The sequence below is a fragment of the Clarias gariepinus genome, chromosome 7 (assembly GCF_024256425.1).
Source record: "Clarias gariepinus isolate MV-2021 ecotype Netherlands chromosome 7, CGAR_prim_01v2, whole genome shotgun sequence".
Classification (NCBI taxonomy): Eukaryota; Metazoa; Chordata; class Actinopteri; order Siluriformes; family Clariidae; genus Clarias; species Clarias gariepinus.
The window spans coordinates 19756869-19777652 of NC_071106.1; the positions used below are offsets into that span (position 1 = coordinate 19756869).

The following is a 20784-nucleotide window of genomic DNA, read 5'->3' on the forward strand; positions in this document are numbered from 1 at the left end:
TAAATTACATGGTAAAAGTAAATCACTCTTTATTAATTTTGGTCTAATTTATTTTCAGTAGTGTCTTTTAATATAACTTTTCTGATGTATAATGTTTTTATCCATACCCTGCTGTAACATGGTGCCCTGTGAACATTAGAAGAGGTAAATAAAGCATAATTGAATACTTGAATCTTAAATGACGAACCGTTTGTAATTTGTTATACGTTCTATAAATTATAATAGTGTATTGTACCTTTTATTAGCACTGTACTAATCGTTTTATAAGACCACCAACCTCGTTTATTTTGTCACTAAATACAATTCATGTATGGAATCGACTCGAGTGAATCAGACTCGAGTGAATCAAACTCGAGTGAGTCGACTCGCACCAACCTTTTCTGGAATCGAATCCCGTCTGTTTTCAGCATTGCGCATGTCAGGATTGGTACGTCCTTGATTTCATACCTACCTACACACACCACTGTTATATTAATTATTACACTATTTTATTATTTCAGTTTATACCTTTCATTTTAAACACAACCATAGAAGATTATTTCGGTGAATCATATTGTCAAAGTAAGGCAATATTTCCTTATCAACGCTGTTGTTTTTATGAAAGGGGAACGGTCGTTGTAGGCACGTTTTCCCCTTTTTTGGAGGGGACAGAATTTTGTGGTACACCGGTCATCATGCTGTCTGAAAAGATGTCAAACCTAATGTAAAAATATTCTCGCTGTTTAGCTATATTGTGGCGTTTTATTTAACACTCAGTGTTCTGATAATATTATACGTTTATGAATAGTGATTTCCACTGAACAATGGCCCGAGTTGTGAAAGTGTTAAGGACTTTACGAAATCATTGGAAAAAATCGACTTTTGCAGTATGTGTCCTGTCCTATGGTGGACACTGGATGTACGGAAAGCACTGGTTCGTAGCTCTTTAATCCTGATTGCACCTCTCTTTCATTATGCACTTTATAAAAAAAATACTAATTCTTCCAGTACAATCAATATAAATTATATAACATTGAGTAAAATATAAAAAAAAGTTATGTTAATTCTAATATTTAATTATTATGCTCCATCAAGGGACGTAAGTAATCTTCGTTCATTTCTTTCTAACAGTGACAGTGTACTGCGACGAGAGGCATGTCAGGAGGCTAGGGTAAGTAATGTCAGAAATTTCTCACTCAGTATGGAGAATAAGGCAGAATCCTTATGATGACACAATGGCTTAGTGGTGAGCACCATCACCTTGCACCTTCAGGGTCAAGGGTTCGATTCCCTCCTCGGAGTTTGCATGTTCTCCCCGTGCTTGGGGGTTTCCTTTCACAGTCCAAAAATATGCAACTTCGGTTAATTGGCGTTCCCAAATTGCCCGTAGTGTGTGTGAATTACAGTTGGGCATCAAGCTAGCAGCTCGACCCCTTAAGTAATTGCCATAGAATAGGCACACAAATAACCACCCACATGAAATTTAGAGATGCCCTTGTATCTACCAGCATGTTTTTCTAGAGCTAAGTGAAAACATATACAGACACAGTGAGAATGTGTAAAACTTTACGTGAAAAAAAAAACGGAGTTTAGTTGTTTACTCTGGAGTAAAGCAGCAACAGTGCCGTTTATTTATTATAATGATATATTAACATAATAATTCATATATCATTATAATATATTATTTATTATTTATCATTATTATTATCTTTACTCCTTTTGTGCAGAAATATTATTTTGCTTTTGGATCATGTCTGTTCTATACCTTGATAAAATGCCAAAAATAATATTTCTGCACCAAAAGGATAACGATAATAATAATAATAATAATATATAATATATTATAATGATATATTGTATTAAATATTATGTTAATATAATATAATAATATTTTGTACAAAAGGAATATACTGTATTTAGAGCATATATTAAGAATTTGTAAATAAAGAATAATGAAAGTAACCTGCTGGTAGGTGATTGGTTTTTCTAAAAAGCTACTGAGTGTGAATTAGTTTTTAAAGTCTTGTGCTTTGTGATAGACAGGTACTCCATTCACCTCATGTGCACTGTTTCAGACCTCGTCAAGATAAAACAGTTTCTGGAGTTAAATTTAAGAATGACTTTTCAATTTATTAGTATATAAATATTATATGAACCACTCCTAACTGTAGGTTAGTGATATTAGTGGAGTTATTGCAGTGTTGATGTTGTAAAACACCAGGTATATTGTGATGTTGATCTGGTTTATAATCAGGAATTTGGTCAAAAACTAATTGGTCCCCAGGAGTCACTGAAGAAAGCAACAGTAATCCTGAATCCTGCAGCATGCAAAGGGTGAGAGTTTGTGATAATCACTTTTTCTGGAACATACTCTGGAACATGGCTCTTATCTTGCCAGTCAAACTCTCACTTATCATAGTGATTGTTTTATTTTCATTTTTCCACATGTTTTTCCACAGAAAAGCTAACAGTCTGTTTGAAAAGAATGCAGCCCCTATTCTACATCTTGCTGGCATTGAAGTTAAGGTTATAAAGGTATTATACTTTTGAAGTTGATACAGTAGGACTATATATTTTTTTTTTTTATAGATAATGATGATGATGATGCTTTGAACTTTCTGTAGACAGATTATGAAGGGCAAGCCAAAAAGCTCATGGATCTGATGGAAGAGACAGACATGTTGATTGTTGCAGGCGGTGATGGAACACTGCAGGAGGTAAAACTATAAAGTGTTTAAAATCTGGAAAGGTTTTAAACATTTTGCCAGCATAAGCTCTTGCAGCACTTACATTTGTTTCTTGTCTTTTTTTTGGTTCAGGTGATAACTGGCTTGCTGCGCAGAGCTGATGAGGTTTGTGCTGTGATTAAACCACCCATGTCTATGAAGGAGTAATTTGGGAAATACTACTTAAAGAAAGCTTGTTTTAAGGCACTTTAATGAGCACTATCCAAGCTTGTTGTTCCAGTTGTGATAGAAAAGCATGCATATTTTTTGGCTATGTTATGTTTAGCCATATCAGGGAAACCCTGATGTTAAGGCGAGGCTAAGGGGCTCCCTCTTAGTACAACACAGGATTCTCATTTAAATATTAAAGAAATTGGATTTTAATTTTAAGAGTCCACCCTCGTACACAAACTCATACTGGCCATATCTCGGCACCCGAACATAATACACTAAAGATCTAATGATATACACTGAGCTTATTGAACCAGGAATCTGAAAAGACGCAGGACGTAATTCTACTAAAATGCGACTTTATACCTGATTAGATTTGATTTGATTTGATTGGTCACATCACTGATTGACCTACACAAACATATGCACAGAAATTTGAGGTGATCTATGTTACTGAAACATACATAAATCTGGCTGTTTTATTTATTTATTTTAGTTTTTTTTATGAGTACTTTAACACGCAAATTCGATAAATGATCGAGAAACAACCTTTCCCATTAAAAATGTCTCAGGAATGTTTATTAAAAGGAGGTGGATTCTATGAGTTAGTAGGTGTTTACTGATTCATTTGAATGTGTGCTATATTTTGATCCCAGGAAGCATTTAGTAAAACTCCTATTGGCTTCATTCCTCTGGGCTTTAAGAACAACTTAAGCCAAAGTCTGCATATAGTTACTGATGACAAAGTAAAGTAAGTACTCTTATTAAACTCTATCGCCATCAGGTGATTTATCTAGAATTTATTTATCGAGTATCTATATGGTAAAAGTTGTATATCAGGGTACGATATAATTTGTTGTAAATTTCAGGCACATCACATCAGCAACACTGTCTATTCTGAAAGGTGAGACGGTGCCACTAGATGTGCTTCAGATAAAGGTAAAGCATAATCACTCTGTTGCTGTGTGTGTCATTTCTGAGCACAATTACTTATTTTGTGGTTTGCATTTTGCTCTCAGAGTGAGAAGGAGCAGCCTGTCTTTGCTCTCTTAAGTTTGCGCTGGGGTTCCTTTCGAGATGTTGCAGCATCCATTAGCAAGTGAGTGCTCTTTAAACCGGGAAACTTTGAGAGATGTTCAAGTCAAACCGGGACTTTTAATTGTGCAGAATAATGAAACAGTTATGAAAATAAAAACACTCTTAATTTCTCTATATAATGCCTTGCAACACTAATGCACTTATCCTAGCGTTTTACTAGTGCTTGAATACAGGAACTAGTGCTGGCCTCTCAGGAACTCCTTTAATGGAGGAAATAGCTTGGAGCGGGGTCAGGTAATATAAGAAATGTGGCAATAACTCCCAACTAAGTTTATGTAATGTGCAAGTGGTGCTCTTGAATGGTTGTGTCTACTATTGCCATAGACAGATGTGTCTTTTCTTTTAAGTTACCGACAAGTTATGTTTAGATTTTCAAGGTTCAGGTGATAAACTCGCTAAATGTTCACGGGAACCAGTGCAGTGGGCTCTGAGCCACCTCGGCCAGGATCATAATTCATGGATGAATGAATCTTATAACCGTACTCTTCTTAAAGTGTTCTGTGAATGTCAAACACCCTCGTTTATAAAAAATTTCATCACAAGTCCTGGTTTGACTTTATCGGCAATTCTATATAAATGCATTTGTTATATAAACATGGTGTAGATATATTTATACATTTAAATGAGCTCTTATCTTCCTGCCTTTCAGATATTGGTATCTTGGACCGTTAAAAACAAGGGCAGCACATTGGTTTAGTACACTAAGGGTGAGAATTGTGTTCCATTTGTGTACATTTGCGTTTTAGATTTATGAACTTTCAATGTTAAATTACCCTATTTGGTTTCTATATCTTAGGATTGGCCACAGATGCATCATGCTTCTGTTTCATACCTGCCTCCTATCCCTCGACCCCCAGACCTGCCTGATGTGAAGCCTGTGAGACCCAGTCTCCTCTATCGCATCTATCGGAGACTTAAAAACTACTGGGCACCTCCTGTAGAAGGTACTATTGATGTGTATCTGGGAAAATTGCCATTAATGCAGGTTTTAGTATCTGATGTCTCAATGCATTTTGTGTGTGTGTGTGTGTGTGTGTGTTTGGGTTCAGAGCCCCAGGTAGAGGCAGAACCAGAGCCTTGGGAGGATAAACAGATCTCCACACTGGAGCTCACAATCAGCACACACAACAGAAATCCAGTGAAAAGAGTAAGTCGGCTTAAAAAAAATCATATTTATTTGTTCAGATGGTCACATGACAGATATTTGTTTTTATTTAGAATCAATACATCTTATGCATTTAATGCGAGTGACTTTATAAATGGGTGGATTTTACAAAAAGTAAAGCTAACATAGGACATTAACTTGAATATGCACCTATTTTCCAACACTAACTTGACACTCAGGAAAATGATGCAGCACCAAGTCTTCTACTGTAAACTGTTCTAAAAAAAATATACTAGCATACTAAAAAACTGTAAATGTAAACCCTAATCCTTGAGTTCCTTGCAGTATTTCTGACATTTTGCTCATTTTGATGTTTAAACGAGATCGTTGTACTGTTATTATAACTATTATCAAACCAACCTGAGTGAACAAAGTGATGGTGGAAACCAAGGCTGCTTATAGTAGCTATACTTTATAATAAATTATGACTTTAGCAACCGTTCAGAACTTTCTGTTTCAAGACTGGGTGACCATATCATTCTAAATTTTGCACACCCTCCCATGAAATTTTTTTAAATGTTCGGCTCCCGAGCACAATGGAAATTGTGGAAATGAAAATACCCTCTGGGGGAAAAAAACAATCTGAAAAAGAGACTTTAGTCCTTTTGGTATAATCATGGTGAATAAAAAAAATCACTCCATAGATTGTAATCGGGTTTATAAATTGGACAGATACAGAATAAAATGCTTTTTCCATCCTGTGAACGTGAAACCTGACCACAAAGAACCAAAGATTTAGCACGTACAGTTCCTCTGATGTAAGTTAAAGTACACAGGAGTTCTGTTGGCTTTGATGTTTATTCTAGGTGTCTCTTTGGGCTAAAAACAAGCCATTTGCAGATGTTTTTCCCTGGGAAAAGCAGTGTGCCATTGAGTCCCTACTTCACAATTTCTCAAGTTTTATTTTTTATTTTTTCAAGAGTGTAATTGTTGGTTGTTTATGATAACAGTAAAATTAACATAGCTGTAAAACTTGTATAGCTACAATTTTTGCATTTTACATATTAATAAAATTGTACTTACCACTTTGACCTCGCCAGTAAGCCACCTTCAATCAGATAATATCTGCATGTGAACATCTATCATTAAAACGGTCCAGATCAGAGTCAGATATGTGTGTAGTGTTTAAACTGAGGTTCCTGTTTACACACATTTTGCTTTTCTTATTGCTGTGTTCTCATAGCATGTTGTAATTTATTTTGTTTTAAAATACTTTATTAAAATACTGTAATCTTGAGGTATATAGTTTGACAGAAAACTTAACAGAAATTTATAAAGGTAATGCTTTACTCTTGCTTCTGTGACAGAGGCAAAGCTTTTTCAGCAGTGGTCAGAGTAAATGTAAAGAAATTAAGTGAAGGACATGGGAAATGAATGATGAATTTGTTCCTGCTACCAGGTACATTTTGCTTTGTATCGACTTCTGGTGGATTTGGATCCATCGGTTCTATAACCCGGAAGAAAACATAAAGTTAGAGCTGTGGGATCTGGTCTCCAGAAGTCCTGTTTGTCATCTATGCTGCTCGCATGGAGCTGTCTCGACCAGACATGTGCTAGGGATTTTCTTGTTAGCCACACTGGCATCTCTATTGTTTTGTTATAACTGAAAATAGTTGTGACTAATGGAGTCAGACCTTGCTGCACATCAAGGGCACATAATCATTGTCTGTATTTCTCCTGCAGAGGACAGATGACTCCCTGGTGCTCTCTGTGGAACCGGACGAGCTTCCAGTTGGACAGTTCATCACAGAAGGGTATTTATTTTATGTGATATTTTAACTTGCAGTAAAAAAAAACCCTCTAGTATCAGAGTTAATTATTGAGAGGATGGTGTTTTTTGTTCACTTGATAATGATGTATCATGACTTGTTTCATTGTGTGCAGGACTAAAAAAGCTGAAAACCCATTTGAGTACACAGAGAAGGCCTTTCAGGTAGAGGCAAGCGTATGTCGGCTCAGTTTACCCCAGGTGAGGGTTTGTTTTTTATAAAACTTGTTGGAAACTAGCCGCAGTCCCACTCAAACCATTATTAAAGTGAAGTTACAAACTCTTCAAAAAACATGACGAATGATGCATGTTTTTCCTGAATAAAACTTTTGACTTAAAATACAGTAAAATACACTATTCATTTATCTGTTTATTAATCAAACTTTTGTATAAAAGCAATACTGTAATAATAATAACAGTCAGCATGGCTGACCTTCAACCTATGCCTTGTCTATCTAACTGTTAATGGCAGCTATGCCATAAGTGATAACTAACACTTGTTTCACAGGTGTTCCTTAACATTACCTACAACGAGAAACAGGAAAATACATGTCATTCTTAAATTAATGATTTTGTAACTGTTGACATCGTTGCAGTAAAACGTTTGCAACATGTTCTTACAGGGGAAAAAACAAAATCATCTTTCAAGGTGGAAATCACTCCAGCCTGTAGTTGATTATATTTCTATAACAGCATGGCCCATTATGTTTTATCCCTTACTTAGAATAAATTGTCTGTCTATAAGCAGAGCGCTGCTCTAGACATTTAACTGAATCAGTTCCATGTTTCTCATGTTTCTGCCCACAGGAGGGCGCTGGCTTTTTTGATGTTGACAACGAAGCGTTTGAGGCGATGCCAGTGGAAGTGAAGCTTTTGCCAAGGAAACTAAGGTTCTTTTGCAGCTCTGAACGCAGAGACCAGCTGGCACAGATGAACTAGCCAACATGCTGCAGTGAAACGCTGGGAAAAGTTCTAAACACTGCTGTCTAATTTATTGGACTTTTACCAATCTATCACAAACTTCTTCTGCCTGGGCGCTAAGTACACAGCATCAGAGCAATATCATGACATCATATTGTCATGTTGGTGTAATATGTTTTGATTGTTAAATATTTTCCCATGGATTTCATGTCTAAAAGGAATGACTAATGTATGTAAGATAAAACAAATGCCTCCAAGCATAGTTAATCAGTGCGCTGCAGTAGGCGTAACACCAGGACGCTGAATGAGAACTGCTTGTTTTCCTCAATATGAATGTGATGGGAGGAAGGTAGAGGGTGCAGTACTGTTCAGCTCCATTAACATGGCATCTAACAAACTATGTTGTTTATATGTGGACCAATGACCAGACATAAATAACAAGAACTACTGTATATGACTTATTATTACATCTGATTATAAAACAGTTATCTAAAAAACACGACCTGATTTCTTATTATTTATTTAAAATTTAATTGGTAATTATGAAAGAAAGAAACAAGTTATGATCTAAACATAGCAGGATGAAGTGTGCTTGTAGGTAGATGTTTCCAGTGTTATACTGTAGAACTGCTGTAATACCATTGTTCTGCTGTAAGCCTTTAAATGTATTACAACCTCCATCTGTCACAAACTGAATTTTGCTGCAAAGGAGATTCTGCAGCAATTATGCAGACATGTTCGTGCACAAACAAAAACTTCACTTCCTGCTTGTTTGAAATTACCACCAAAATAATAATAATAATAATAATAATAATAATGGGGGTATCATTCATTTCAAGTTTTGAAAACACTATCACAATCAGTAAAGAGAGTTTATTTCAAGATGGCAGTAAAAAGAGCCAGCGGATCTGGTCCAAGATACACATGCAGATACAGTGTTTAACATAATGAGGAAAGTGTTAAATGAGTGCAGACATCAGCTAAATTGAGCCGTGTTTGCGTTAATGACATTTTAATGCTTAGTCAACATCTATTTGTTTAAGCGTTCAAACACATTCCTTACTGTACATTTTCTTCAACACAAAGAGCTAAGTCAATAGTGTTTATAAAATATTAAAAGAAAAAGAATAGGTAGTTTATGATATATTTTGAAAAATTCACATCAGCAATTCTTGTCTTATAATTTCTATGGACATATACAACACATTATGTATTGTTACTTAAATAAATTTTAACATTAAAATTATTACATTTTTTATGTTTGTCTTAAATCAATATCGATGTGAATACAAGTACATTACAATAGTTTGAACCAACCGCTTGTCACCTTGAACCAGTCTAAGTAGTTGGGGTCAAACTGCAAAATCCTTGTTCCGTATAAACAAATGCATTCGTAAGTTCAGCATCTGCAGTCCTACTGAGCTAATACTTCAAATTTACAGTGTATTAAGTACAAATTTAACTCGTTTATTTTTTCCAGAAGTAGACGTACAGCTAGGTAGAACTAGATCAGTGGGTCTATAGAAGCTGAACACAGAACAAATGTTGTGGAGTTAGTCCCTGATTACTTACATTGTACTTACAATGTACATTTTTCCAGGTGACAAATGTCATGGTCAGTGTTCAGAGCAGGAAAACTTATAAGGACCAAGACCTATTGTAATGTACTTATACTATCAGTCAAAAGTTTGGATGCATCACTAATTCCATGCTCCCTCCTGATTTTAATTTCATTCTACATTGTAAAACAGGCAATACATTGTGAAGGCGTCCAAAATATGCAATCATTTCCTTTGAACAGTCTTTATAATAGTTTTAATACTGAGGTCCTCTTAATTGGGGATTTTGAGGCTGGTGACTCTACATGAACTTACAGAGGTGGGTTTCGATCTTACTTTTCTTGGGTCTTCATGAGAACCAGTTTTATCATGGTGCTCGATGGGTTTTGCAAATGCACTTGACAGAACTGTTCCACAACAGTGTCTTAATATGACAATTGATTTTTGTTACTAAATTACCTAATGCTATATGTGTTATTCCCAATTTCAGTATTGTTCTAGAATGTAGAAAATAAATCCAAACTTTTGACTGGTACTCTATGTGCACCTCAATTTTAACCTCAATAAAGACTTTAACCCAAAAAGACCTATAAAAACTATCCTTTAACAGTAACAGCATTTTTGTTTACCAGTCAAACAACGAGCGCCTGCACTCATTTACAGAAATAAGATGTTACTATTTGCAGTAAACATTTAAAAAAAGAGTTTGGTATTCAGATTGAACACAAATCTTGACTGCTACAGTAGCAGTAAGACAATAGGGTCGGTTGTCTATAAAGTTCCACAGGTCCTAAACACAACAGGCTGTTTTTGTTAGCGAGTTAAAGGCTTCTCACCCTTACAGACATATACAATGCTGAGTGATACTTCGGGGCGAACTCATCTTCTATGTCCAAGCCACAGACTACAGTTAATGTAGCACAAACTAAATAAAATCTGACTTTGCCAGTATGACCATGTGATCTAGTTCTGTTAAAAAGCAATTAGGCCAATCATTGCTTTTTGCAAATACATTTTAAACATAAATCCAAGCTTACACATAAATGAAAATCTGCAAAAGTCAATAAACAATACAGCATTCACTGACAGAACCACATTCATATTTTTCTGTTTTTGGAAAAAAAAAAAACATTAAAAATCACAATAAACAGATATAATCTGAGTCAGTGTATACCAGCTGTGCTTTATACGGTGCAGCAAACATATACAACTTGCAACCGATAACAAAAATCAGGAATGTGGTCAATTCAGCTCAAAGACATACATTTACGCCTCTCTGTGTCTGTCTCATTAACATTTGCACCTACTGTATTTATATTATAGTACATTAATAGTCATATTAAAAGCAGTCAAAATCAGTGACTGTTCTTTTACCTCTAGAGCAGGGACACCTGGTGTGTGGAGATACAATGTGCCATTGAAAACCAAGGGCAGAAACACAGCATGTAAATTTCATTCATTTACTAGGCCAAAACCAATGCTACTTTAAAAACAGATTTAATCTGGCGTGAATAACCAGCAGGCACCTTCTGATTAGATACAGTGATTCATAATCAACAGAATTCGTGGCAAATCCAATGTGGTGCATGATTATTGACCATGATCAGGTGAACATGAAGTTACATTCCAGGACCATCATCCCTCTGGTGACCAGAACATTACCTGATGAATTCTTAAAGGATTTATTAGCACTCTTCATAGTATTTTACTTGCTCCCTTTGTCAACAACACTGATCCAGTCATTTTCTACAGGCAAAATGCTGACAAAAAATCAGAGAGAGAAAGAGAGAGAGAGAGAGAGAGAGAGAGACAGACACACACCAACACGATCAAACTGAATTGATGTGGAGTTAGCTTTATGAATACTGGAAATGTGGTTCAAGAAAAAATGGTTCCAGTCTGATACCATTTATCTGCAAAAACCGTTAATATATAACAACGTAGTCGGTCACTGCTTTTCAGTTACCTTTCTTCACCAGACAGAAAACCAGACGAACACACGGATGAAAGTGTCTCCATTGCTTTACTTTAAGTCTGTGAGGCTCAGATGAAGTGCGCTGGAGACCCAGACAGTGCCATTACATCAGGTCTCCAAAACAGCACTGGCTAGAAGAAAAGAGTCACAATTGAGGTCCACAAAACAAGCAGTAACAAAGAGGCACAGAGATCAGTTTTGTCACTTTTCGGGATGTGAGAGTAGGCGCAGCTGGAAAAGAAACCCACAGGTAGCTGTCAAGGAACTGAAGTAAACACACATGAGCCCACACACACACACACACAAACACAAACATACATAAAGCAGACAGACGTCGCGGACGTGAAGGCAGCAGTGTATCAAAGCCTGAAGTGGCAGTATCATTTCACTCCAGCGGTGAGGCCAGGGGTCAGTACTGGCTCCTGAGACACCCGTCCCAAAAAGAAAAAGAGAAAGACAAACAGAGGAAAGCAGGCAGTCAGGCAGTGAGTTCCAGCCTAGCAAGGCTAGTGGATCCAGAGAGAGCATAAGTGATTACTGAGATGAAAAGAGAGAGAAACCTCTCTGGCCTTACGGGCAGCACGGATTGTCGATAACCAGCATGACGTCGATGCCGTAGACCTCCAGCAGATCCACAAGAAAGCCGCGGTCAGCGTGTGGGTCCAAGCCCATAGCACGCACATGCTCAGGAGTCAATGTGGGATCAGCGCTTCCTGCGACCTCCAGCAGTGTCTGAAAGATGCGATTGTTCTGCTCCATAAAGAACCTAGCAAGGGAGGAACATAACGTTTGTACATAACGGCTTAAGCATGTGTGGTCAATTAGCATGGGGGTAAAATAAAACGATGCTAATTGCCCATATTATTGTACCTGGCAAAATAATTTGGTTATTGGCCCCACAGAGAGAAACTAAATCCTTGTTTTTTAATCACTATCCTATGAAAACTATTAGGGCTAAATAGTTAATACTTTAGAGCTCTGAGTAGAGTACACTGTAGAAACTGCAATTACGAGTCAGCTAGATAGATCTGGGCTAATCTTAGCTTACAATTATAATTCCTCTTTTTTTTAGCATTTCTTTCCTTTAGCTATTTGTTTAATCCTATTAAATGTTCTTAAAGTTTTAAAACGTATAATCCATCCAGTCCATACAGCTCAAACAGTATACATATTATATTATATATGTATTGATCAGCCATAACATGACCACCACCACCACCACCACCACGGAATAACATGTATTATCAATAATCTACCAGTAAACTGGTGACAGGATCCTGGCATCTTATCTACACCCGTGGGGACCAGAGGCTATCTGTCCCGTCCGATCCCACCCCACAAAAAAGTAAACCCAAACATTACTGCCATGCATGGGGCTTAGCGGGCAAAGAGTTCAAGGTTGTTGAACCAATCTGACCTCCAAACTCCCCAGATATCAATCCAAATGAGCATCCTAACAAGTCTGATCCATGGAGGCCCCGCCCACAGAACCTATGAGCCTTGTGGAGTCATGTCCCAGTGCCCAGAGCGCCCTGTTCGCTCAAGCGGAACCTAAAACCTAGGTGGTTTTAAAGTTATGGCTGAGTCTATTCAAGTAAAGTTATAAAGTAATAGACTGAGCCTATTCAAGAGCAACTGATTTGTCTAAGACTAAGAATGGACACACATGAAGCAATGCCCTAATCATGCGGACTGCTCACTGTACAAGTCTCTGGAGGCAGTGTATACACATGAATGTACTGAATGACCAGGTTAGATTAGTCCGATTTATTCTAGTATTTTCTAAATTTTACAATAAATAATAATAATTTTAGACATTTTATTAGATTTGTTAATTTCAGGCTTTGAATTGTCTTGTTCCTAGTTTCAAGCATTATATTTAGTTTATAGCAGTCATATACAGTAAAAGAAAATACTATAGCTATTAAACAATATTTAGGATATGATCTCTAACTACTTGTTTTTGGTGTGTCTTACCTTTCGTTTAGTTCATTTTTAAAATATCTGTTTTTGTTATTAACTACTTTTCCAGAACTACTTCTCAAATAAAGCATATGCATGTTGCGTCCAAAAGCTCAGAAATTGCTCAACTCTTGGACAGCCTCAGGTTTTCAAATATTCTTGGCACTATTCTTAGCACTAATAATAATGCAAGTATAAATTATTCACATAGACTTGTAAGCACTGGCTGGTCTCAAGTTAACTAAGAAAGTAAAAGCAGGAGCTCACTAAAATAACAAGCAGTACAAATCTGCCACTTACAGGATAAAGAGGTCTTCCTCACTAGAGGTACAGTCTCCATCAACCTCCTGGGAATACAGCAACAACTGCCTGCGAAGACATTTCCATGATGTCATCAAGACAACCTGACAAGTGTTATCTCACTTTAATGATTAAGTAATGATGACATCATTACATTACAAGGAGGAAACTTTACTTTGTGGTGTGTTTAGTTACACTGCATGAGTTCTTATCTTAAATAATTATTAGTAAACGCCCTTATGTAAGGCAGAAACATGAAAGTACTTACTTTGAATTACTGAATGTGTACGTAACTATGGATTCATGCACTTAAGAACCTCTGGTGTGATATGTATTTGTACTACAGTGCTCAATCTTCTTCTCAGTACCTCTGTTCACTGAGTTTGCGATACTTCTCCCTGTCTGCGTTGTTGATTCGCAACAGAGGCTGCAGGCCTTCTCTGTGTGTCTTCACATTCTGGTTGTCAATGTACACATCATAAAGCTCCTTCTTTTCCTCAAAAATCTTCTCTGTAGTGCCTACATTCACACAATAAAAGAACATTTTGAAACAATCTATGAAAAATTCTTATTCTACTACCAGGAAAAAAAATTAATAAAGGCAAGCTGAGTCATACAGACGTTGTGTAACAGCTAACAATTTCATCATATTTGCTTTAAATGGAAACACCGGCAGCAATTTTTAATGAAGTACTCACAAGCCACGTAGGACAATTCCGTCTCCAGAGCTGTGATGTCAGCAACATTGATATAGAAGAAAGGGCGGAACTCAGGTACAGAGCCACCGATGCCAGGTATGGACACGTTAGCAAGGCAACAACAGCAGTATACTGCAGGAAAAGGCACAACACAAGTCACAAACAATTGAAAAGAAATAATAAGTTTCAAAATGGTCCAAGAATATGAGGGTCAAAAATCATCCACACTCTGGATAATATAAAAAATTTCTGGTGGCTGCACTGTTTTATCAGCGGTTTCCGTTTCTAACTGTATTGTGACCAAGAATGGATGAAGTGATTCATTTTCTGTCGTCTGAGGGTGCAACTGGTGCTGTTATTTATCAAAGACTTTTGATGAATAACGTGTTTTTATATCTGCAACCAAAATTTGGACCAATAAGGAAGTTGAAAGTTTCTTTAAACTCATTACTGGTGACAAGACATGGATCCATCACTAGGAGCCTGAAAGTAAACAGGAGACTATGAAATGGAAGCATTCTCAATCGCTGAACAAGAAAAAGTTTTCTTAATGTTCACAGTTTTTTGGGATTCTCAACGGCCAGTATTGAGACATTATCAAAAAAAGGTTCAACAATCAACAGTGCTTGTTTACAGTGAAACGCTTATTGAAGCTGAAGCCTAAACTTCTCTTTAAACGTAGAGGACTGCTATTCAAGGGCTTTGTGATCTTGCATGACAATGCACATCCACACACATCTGCCAGCACTGGTACAGAAAGATTTACATTCATTCAATCAGGCATTTGGCAGACGCTCTTACACAGAGCGACTTACATTTTTTATTTAATTATACATTTGAGCAGTTGAGGGCTAAGGGCCTTGCTCAAGGGCCCAACAGTGGTAATTTGGTGGTCATGGGGTTTGAACCTAGAACCTTCCAAACCATAGTTCAATGGCATAATCACTGAGCCACCCCCCATTCAGTACTTTAACAATTTTTTTTAAGTGTGTACATTTGAGTTAGTAAAATGTTGCAGTTCTTCTAAATCCTACAATATTCACATATGGCAGGCAGCACAGCATCCTGTGTGGTATAGCAAATTATTTGTTAAGTTTGTTCGGAACTGTAACAAAAAAAAACAAAAAAAAAACAGCTGAAATCAGATCAGGATATTTATAAAATAGTGTTATTTACAGAATCGCTATACCAATGAAATTGCCATCTACAGTAGGTATCATGATAATTTTGTATGGGGTGGTCCCCAGTAGTTCCCATCCCTACTGTTGACACTCTGCTAAAACTGTTTTGAGGTTAGACTTTTTTAAACTTAATTGAAATTATTTTTTACAGCCAGACTGAAGATCATTTTTGACTCGCAAATAAATGTTAAAAAAGCTTGTACTAACTAAGTATAGATTAATGACGATAATGCAGTTCAGTTTAATTAAATCTAAAACATTCAAGTTTGTAACCAACACCCTTATTTTTATAAATAGACATCACTGTGTCTTTAGATATTAACTTAATTTGCATTAAACAATGCTCAGGCCTCACCCCGGTAACACACCACGCCGACAGGAGGAGGAGAAAAGATGAGAATGCGCTTCCTTAACAAGGCAAACTTCCACAGCACCATGATCTGCTCTCCGAAAAAACGGATGAACTGAGACATGCAGCCAGCAGGATGTGTAATCTGACAGGAATTAAAAACAAAGCATGAGACATCTGGCACTCTAAATACCATCCAAACTTAATGAAAAGACAATGCATCATGTAGACACTGACTTTCAGTTTGACTTAATATTGTTATGGTCATAAATTCAGACAGAGTATCCATGTGAAACTGCAGACAGATGAATTCCTGTTTTGTTAAAACATGTCTCTGTTTAACAATATGGAAGTTATAAACTATAGCATTTCGGCAAAAAAAAACAACAACACTCAACACTACAGAATATTAAAAATCAGCAGTTTTACAGAGTAATTACACTTCCTGTTTTTAATGAATGCACTGCAGAACTGGATCTAAGCCCTGAGCAATATTTTCAATACAAAAAGCAATGCATAGCTTAAGCAGACTAAAAGAATAATAAAGCAATAAAGAAAAAAACAGCTGAGAAGAATGTAATATTTTAGCAGTCACATGTTCTCACCTTCATCTCTGGATGCATGCAGCGGTTCACCATGGTGCTGGTGGGGCAGACCGTGACCAGACCGTTCCCTCCTGGGGGAAGCACAGCCTTCTTATCCTCATAAAATGCCTCCAGCGGTGAGTACTGTCCCGGACACTGCAGCTGGTGCCTGCAATCAAATATAGCTAGAGTTGTCATATTTTTTCATAGAGCTTCCTCAAGTATAACTACAGTGGTGGCCAAGATATTAACATAATAAATGCTATGCATTACAGTTCTTCCTGTGCACAAAAAAGGAGATGTCACTAATTTGGTCTCGCCTTTCTGTCTGAAGAGTTGTGCTGATTAACTCCAGCTGGTTTAGTTAATAAATGCAACAAATATTTAGTCTCTGAGGGCAGGGTGTCCACCTCTGCACAAAAATGGCTAAAACTAGGAAACTCTCAAGTGAATTGTGAAATTCTCTAGCAAATTTCTATTCATTATCTTGAAGCAATCAAGCTGGCATGGATTGAGCAAATGACACCGGAGTACTACAGACTTTTTTGACTCTACAACCAGCAGGTTTTGAAAAAATGAAGCCATGATTGGCCATGAATGTAAAGACATACGTACATGTTAAAGAATAAGAGGTGAGAGTGGATTGAAGAGCTCTAGAGAATACAAACAGTATACAGGAATAAGAGAGTAATAGCTTGGGTGTGCATAGCTCCAGAGGAAAGCAGACTGCCTGATTGTTACTAAATAGATTACATCTAGAACACATGACACAAATAAAATAAGGCTGCATCCATTATATACTGGATTCTTTCACACTTTATCAGAACTGCGCAAACACAAAAATATTATCTTCTTTATGCATTTAAGTTTAACCACGGTCATAGCAGACTCTTATTCAATACATGACACTTTTGTGTAATACATCTTGTAAGTCAGTGTTTTTAAGCACTTCACAACCCCCAGGCAGATCTCTCTTATCTTACAATAGCTACCAATCAAGGTGAAGGCCATATTGCGCTTTCTCTGAGCCATGTGAAGCCAGCCAACCACTACAGCCAGATTTTTAAACTGCTCCATCACAGCGCTGTGCAATACACTTGAAAGAAAGTGCTATCCACCCTTTTCCACATGTGTGATCTCACAGACATCACATCATTGTACAATGTCAATCTGACAGCAGAGAGATTGCTTTGCCCTTTTGGATTTCCAGCCAAGGATGGCTGTGGCATTGACGGTAATCAAACTTTTAATCTTTGGACATTATAGCCAATTGAGTTATCAGTGATTGAGTGATTAGTTGTGTCACTCACGAGCCCAAATGATGGTTATTTTACCTTCATTGCCAAGTTCAAGATCAGCTGATCAGCAATAATCAGCCATCCAATAACATATAGCAATTTTAAAATAAATTAATAAAAAAAGAAATTAAGCTCATAATATGAAAAATATGTCACAACCCCTGTCCTTTAGAAGACAAGAAATATAAAAAAGGGGAAGGAAAGAAAAAGGAAGCGGAGCATCATAAGTGTCAGTGTGAGGAGAGACTAAGAGAGATAACACACAGAACACAGGTTAAATGAAATAATCAGAAAGGCAAAAAACTAAATTTGTTTAAATGTGTCTGAAAACAGCTCAGCATTTTAAACATGGGTAAAACTTGAAATCAACTTACTTGACCTGGTTCTCTAGAAAGTGCATGTAGCGGTACAGCAGTGTGTATGAAGGTGAAAGGATGCCAACAGACTTCATTCGTGCCCCCCTCTCCAGTTCACTCTCCACCGGCATATTGGCGAAGCATGCTAGCCCAAAGAAAGAGCCTTTCCGAAAATATCTAGGAACAGTCAAAGGTACTGTAAGGTACATCATCCAGAATCAGACAGCACTGTCTTTGTAAAAAAAAAACAAAAAAAAAACATTATACCACTTAACTTAATATCTGAAATCATATTCTTACATGAAATCGTTTGCAACACGATGAGAGCCGCTGGCCATTGACTTGAACTCCACACCGTCCAGGTTTATGTCCTGAGGTAAGCACCACTCCACAATGTTTCCTGTACATGAGAGGAGTGTAAAAGCCATGATTACTGACTGCAAACTGCATAATGACAAAAGAAGCCTATCTCATAAAATAGACCATGCAGTTTATACAGGGTGTGAGAAAGAAATACTGTAAGATACCACAGGATACTACAATGGCAGTTCACAAACTAATGGCGTCATGAACCAATGTGGGGTTACTTGATTATGAATGGGGTTATGAGAGAAACTCACAATTTCCTTAGAAATTTGTTCACATATATGACAAACCAATATAATTAATATTTAACTATTAAGATAGATTTTGTGTGCTTTAACTTTGAAATGATACGCAGAGTCACAGACAAACATAATAGGTTTAAATTAATAATGTTCATGCTATTTTTAGCTTTTTTCAATATCCTAAGATGCTGTACTAATGGAGAATTTTAGCTATGAACAAAATGCATTTTTCATATCCAGCCCATTCACTGGAGCTAGTTCCTCCATAAAAATAAGAGACATGAAAATATAACAAACGTCATTAAATATGGATTTACAAGTGTTATATAAGTAAGTTGCAAATGTAAGCTAGTCCTACATTATAAATATGAAAAAAAATACATACATATATATATATATATATATATATATATATATATATATATAGTGCAGGCTTGGGGTTAAAGAAAATATGTCGATTATTATGGGGTTAAAGAAAATATTAATAATGTCGATTTAAGATTTTCAACACTTTTTCCAAAAATCCTTTTTAAATCACTTTTATAGACTAAAAATCAGACATCATGATGTAATGACAACACTGGGTGATTATGAGACTCACAGAATAACTTAATGATTTATTAAAAGACACATGAAATATTATGTTAATAGATTCGGAGCAGCATGTTGACACAGCAGGTAGCACTGTCACCTCATGGTCCTGGGTTTGTTTGGAAGCTCGGGTTAATGTTTGTGTAAAGATTTTTTTTTATAATTTCAGGGTCTGTATGGGGTTTCATCTGGGTTGTGTGGTTTCCTCCAACCACACACACACATACACACAAACAAACCAAAAGTAGATCATTGGGCCTGCCCGCTCTGATTGCCCCTAGGTGTGAATAAGCGTGTTAATGTATGTCTCTACGATTGCACAATTGCATCACGGCTGGCGATGGACTTGTGTCTCATTCTGGGTGCGTCCCTTTTTTGCGCCCAGTGCTCCCAGTCACCCTGACTAAGATAAAGCAGGTTACTAATAATGCATGAATGAATGAATGAATAAATGGCAGTACTGCAATAGTCATACCCAAGCAAGTCATACTGCACAGTTAGGAAAAGCAGAAGTCAGTGAGTGTGTATTAGTCAGCAAGATGACTTAGAAACCTAGACGTTTTCACTTTTTTTACGTGGTGCGACTTTATCTCCTGTGTAATATTTAATCAATGCAGGGGAGGTACACGCATAAAGGATAGGTACTGTATTTTTCTGAGCACGACCAGGCTGTGGACAGAACCAATATTAGCTCTATGAGATTAGAATCATGATAAATTAACCCATGAAGCCAAGTGAAGTGCTGTAGTATTAGTCCTGCTCACCTGATCTCGTGTCAAAGGTCACCACAAACACCGCAACAATCTGATCTTTCTCTTCCCAGCCCGGGACTGCGCGGGTTTTGATGGAGGGTCCCGGGAAGGCGCAGTCTCCTTCCTCATCCGTCCCTGAAGCATAAGCATCCCCCTCCGGCCCCGGGCGCGTGCTCCTGCCCCTGCCCTTAACAGCTGTTACACTACCTCCACCTTCCGGGCTCGAGCTCCAGCTATTATTCGCGCCATTTTTGCTCGGAGGACGGCTCGGTTCTGCGGCCAGGAATCCGCCGCTGTGAGGAGCAGGCATGGCGGGGTTCGGTTCGGCCCGCCCGACCTCCTCCTCCCAGTCGAGCAGCGGAGCTCGGTCCGACTGCTCCACCATCATCACACCTTGGCTCCTGACGACGAAGGAGAGTCGGGAAAAAACGTCGTCTCGGCGGTGTGCACAGGTTTAATTTGCTCTCTCAAGGCAAAACACCCCATCGGATTGTGAAACGGAACATATCTGCAGCTTGACAGGTTCCAATATGCACGAAGAAACCGGACGCGACCGGGAGACGATACTGTTTTGATGAGGTCACACATTTCCGGTCACGTGACATCTTTACGCTACGTAAGGTTGAGACTCGAACGGCTCTCGAACGGATATAATAAACAACACACCGAGGATATATAATATTACTTTATTTTTACCATCAGCTATAATTGGAAAGTTACTCTAGTTTACTGGTGTTAAATAA

The 20784-nt window shown here is 37.4% G+C and overlaps 2 protein-coding genes across 5 annotated transcripts; one reads left to right on the top strand and one right to left on the bottom strand.

The window, feature by feature from the left end:
* The first annotated feature begins 671 nt into the window (after window positions 1–671).
* On the top strand, window positions 672–8327 carry agk (acylglycerol kinase). The gene is made up of 15 exons (XM_053500480.1): window positions 672–913; window positions 1111–1150; window positions 2234–2313; window positions 2439–2514; window positions 2604–2696; window positions 2799–2831; window positions 3533–3627; window positions 3746–3815; window positions 3896–3975; window positions 4624–4681; window positions 4771–4918; window positions 5024–5121; window positions 6823–6893; window positions 7024–7108; window positions 7715–8327. Exons 1-15 carry the CDS (start codon window positions 804–806, stop codon window positions 7844–7846), a joined length of 1269 nt encoding a protein of 422 aa, XP_053356455.1. The 5' UTR covers window positions 672–803; the 3' UTR covers window positions 7847–8327.
* Window positions 8328–8681: 354 nt separating this feature from the next.
* On the bottom strand, window positions 8682–20691 carry dennd11 (DENN domain containing 11). 4 transcript variants are annotated; one of them, XM_053500476.1, is made up of 10 exons: window positions 20054–20691; window positions 18391–18490; window positions 18109–18267; window positions 16458–16605; window positions 15859–15997; window positions 14323–14454; window positions 13993–14143; window positions 13625–13693; window positions 11937–12128; window positions 8682–11489 (listed from the first exon to the last, which is right to left on the bottom strand). In XM_053500476.1, the coding sequence occupies exons 1-10, from the start codon at window positions 20427–20429 to the stop codon at window positions 11471–11473; spliced, it is 1485 nt and encodes a 494-aa protein (XP_053356451.1). In that variant the 5' UTR covers window positions 20430–20691; the 3' UTR covers window positions 8682–11470. The 4 variants fall into 4 exon arrangements, with proteins under 4 accessions (XP_053356451.1, XP_053356450.1, XP_053356453.1 ...); XM_053500475.1 differs by having other exon boundaries at window positions 8682–11493; XM_053500478.1 differs by having other exon boundaries at window positions 8682–11784.
* Window positions 20692–20784: the final 93 nt, after the last annotated feature.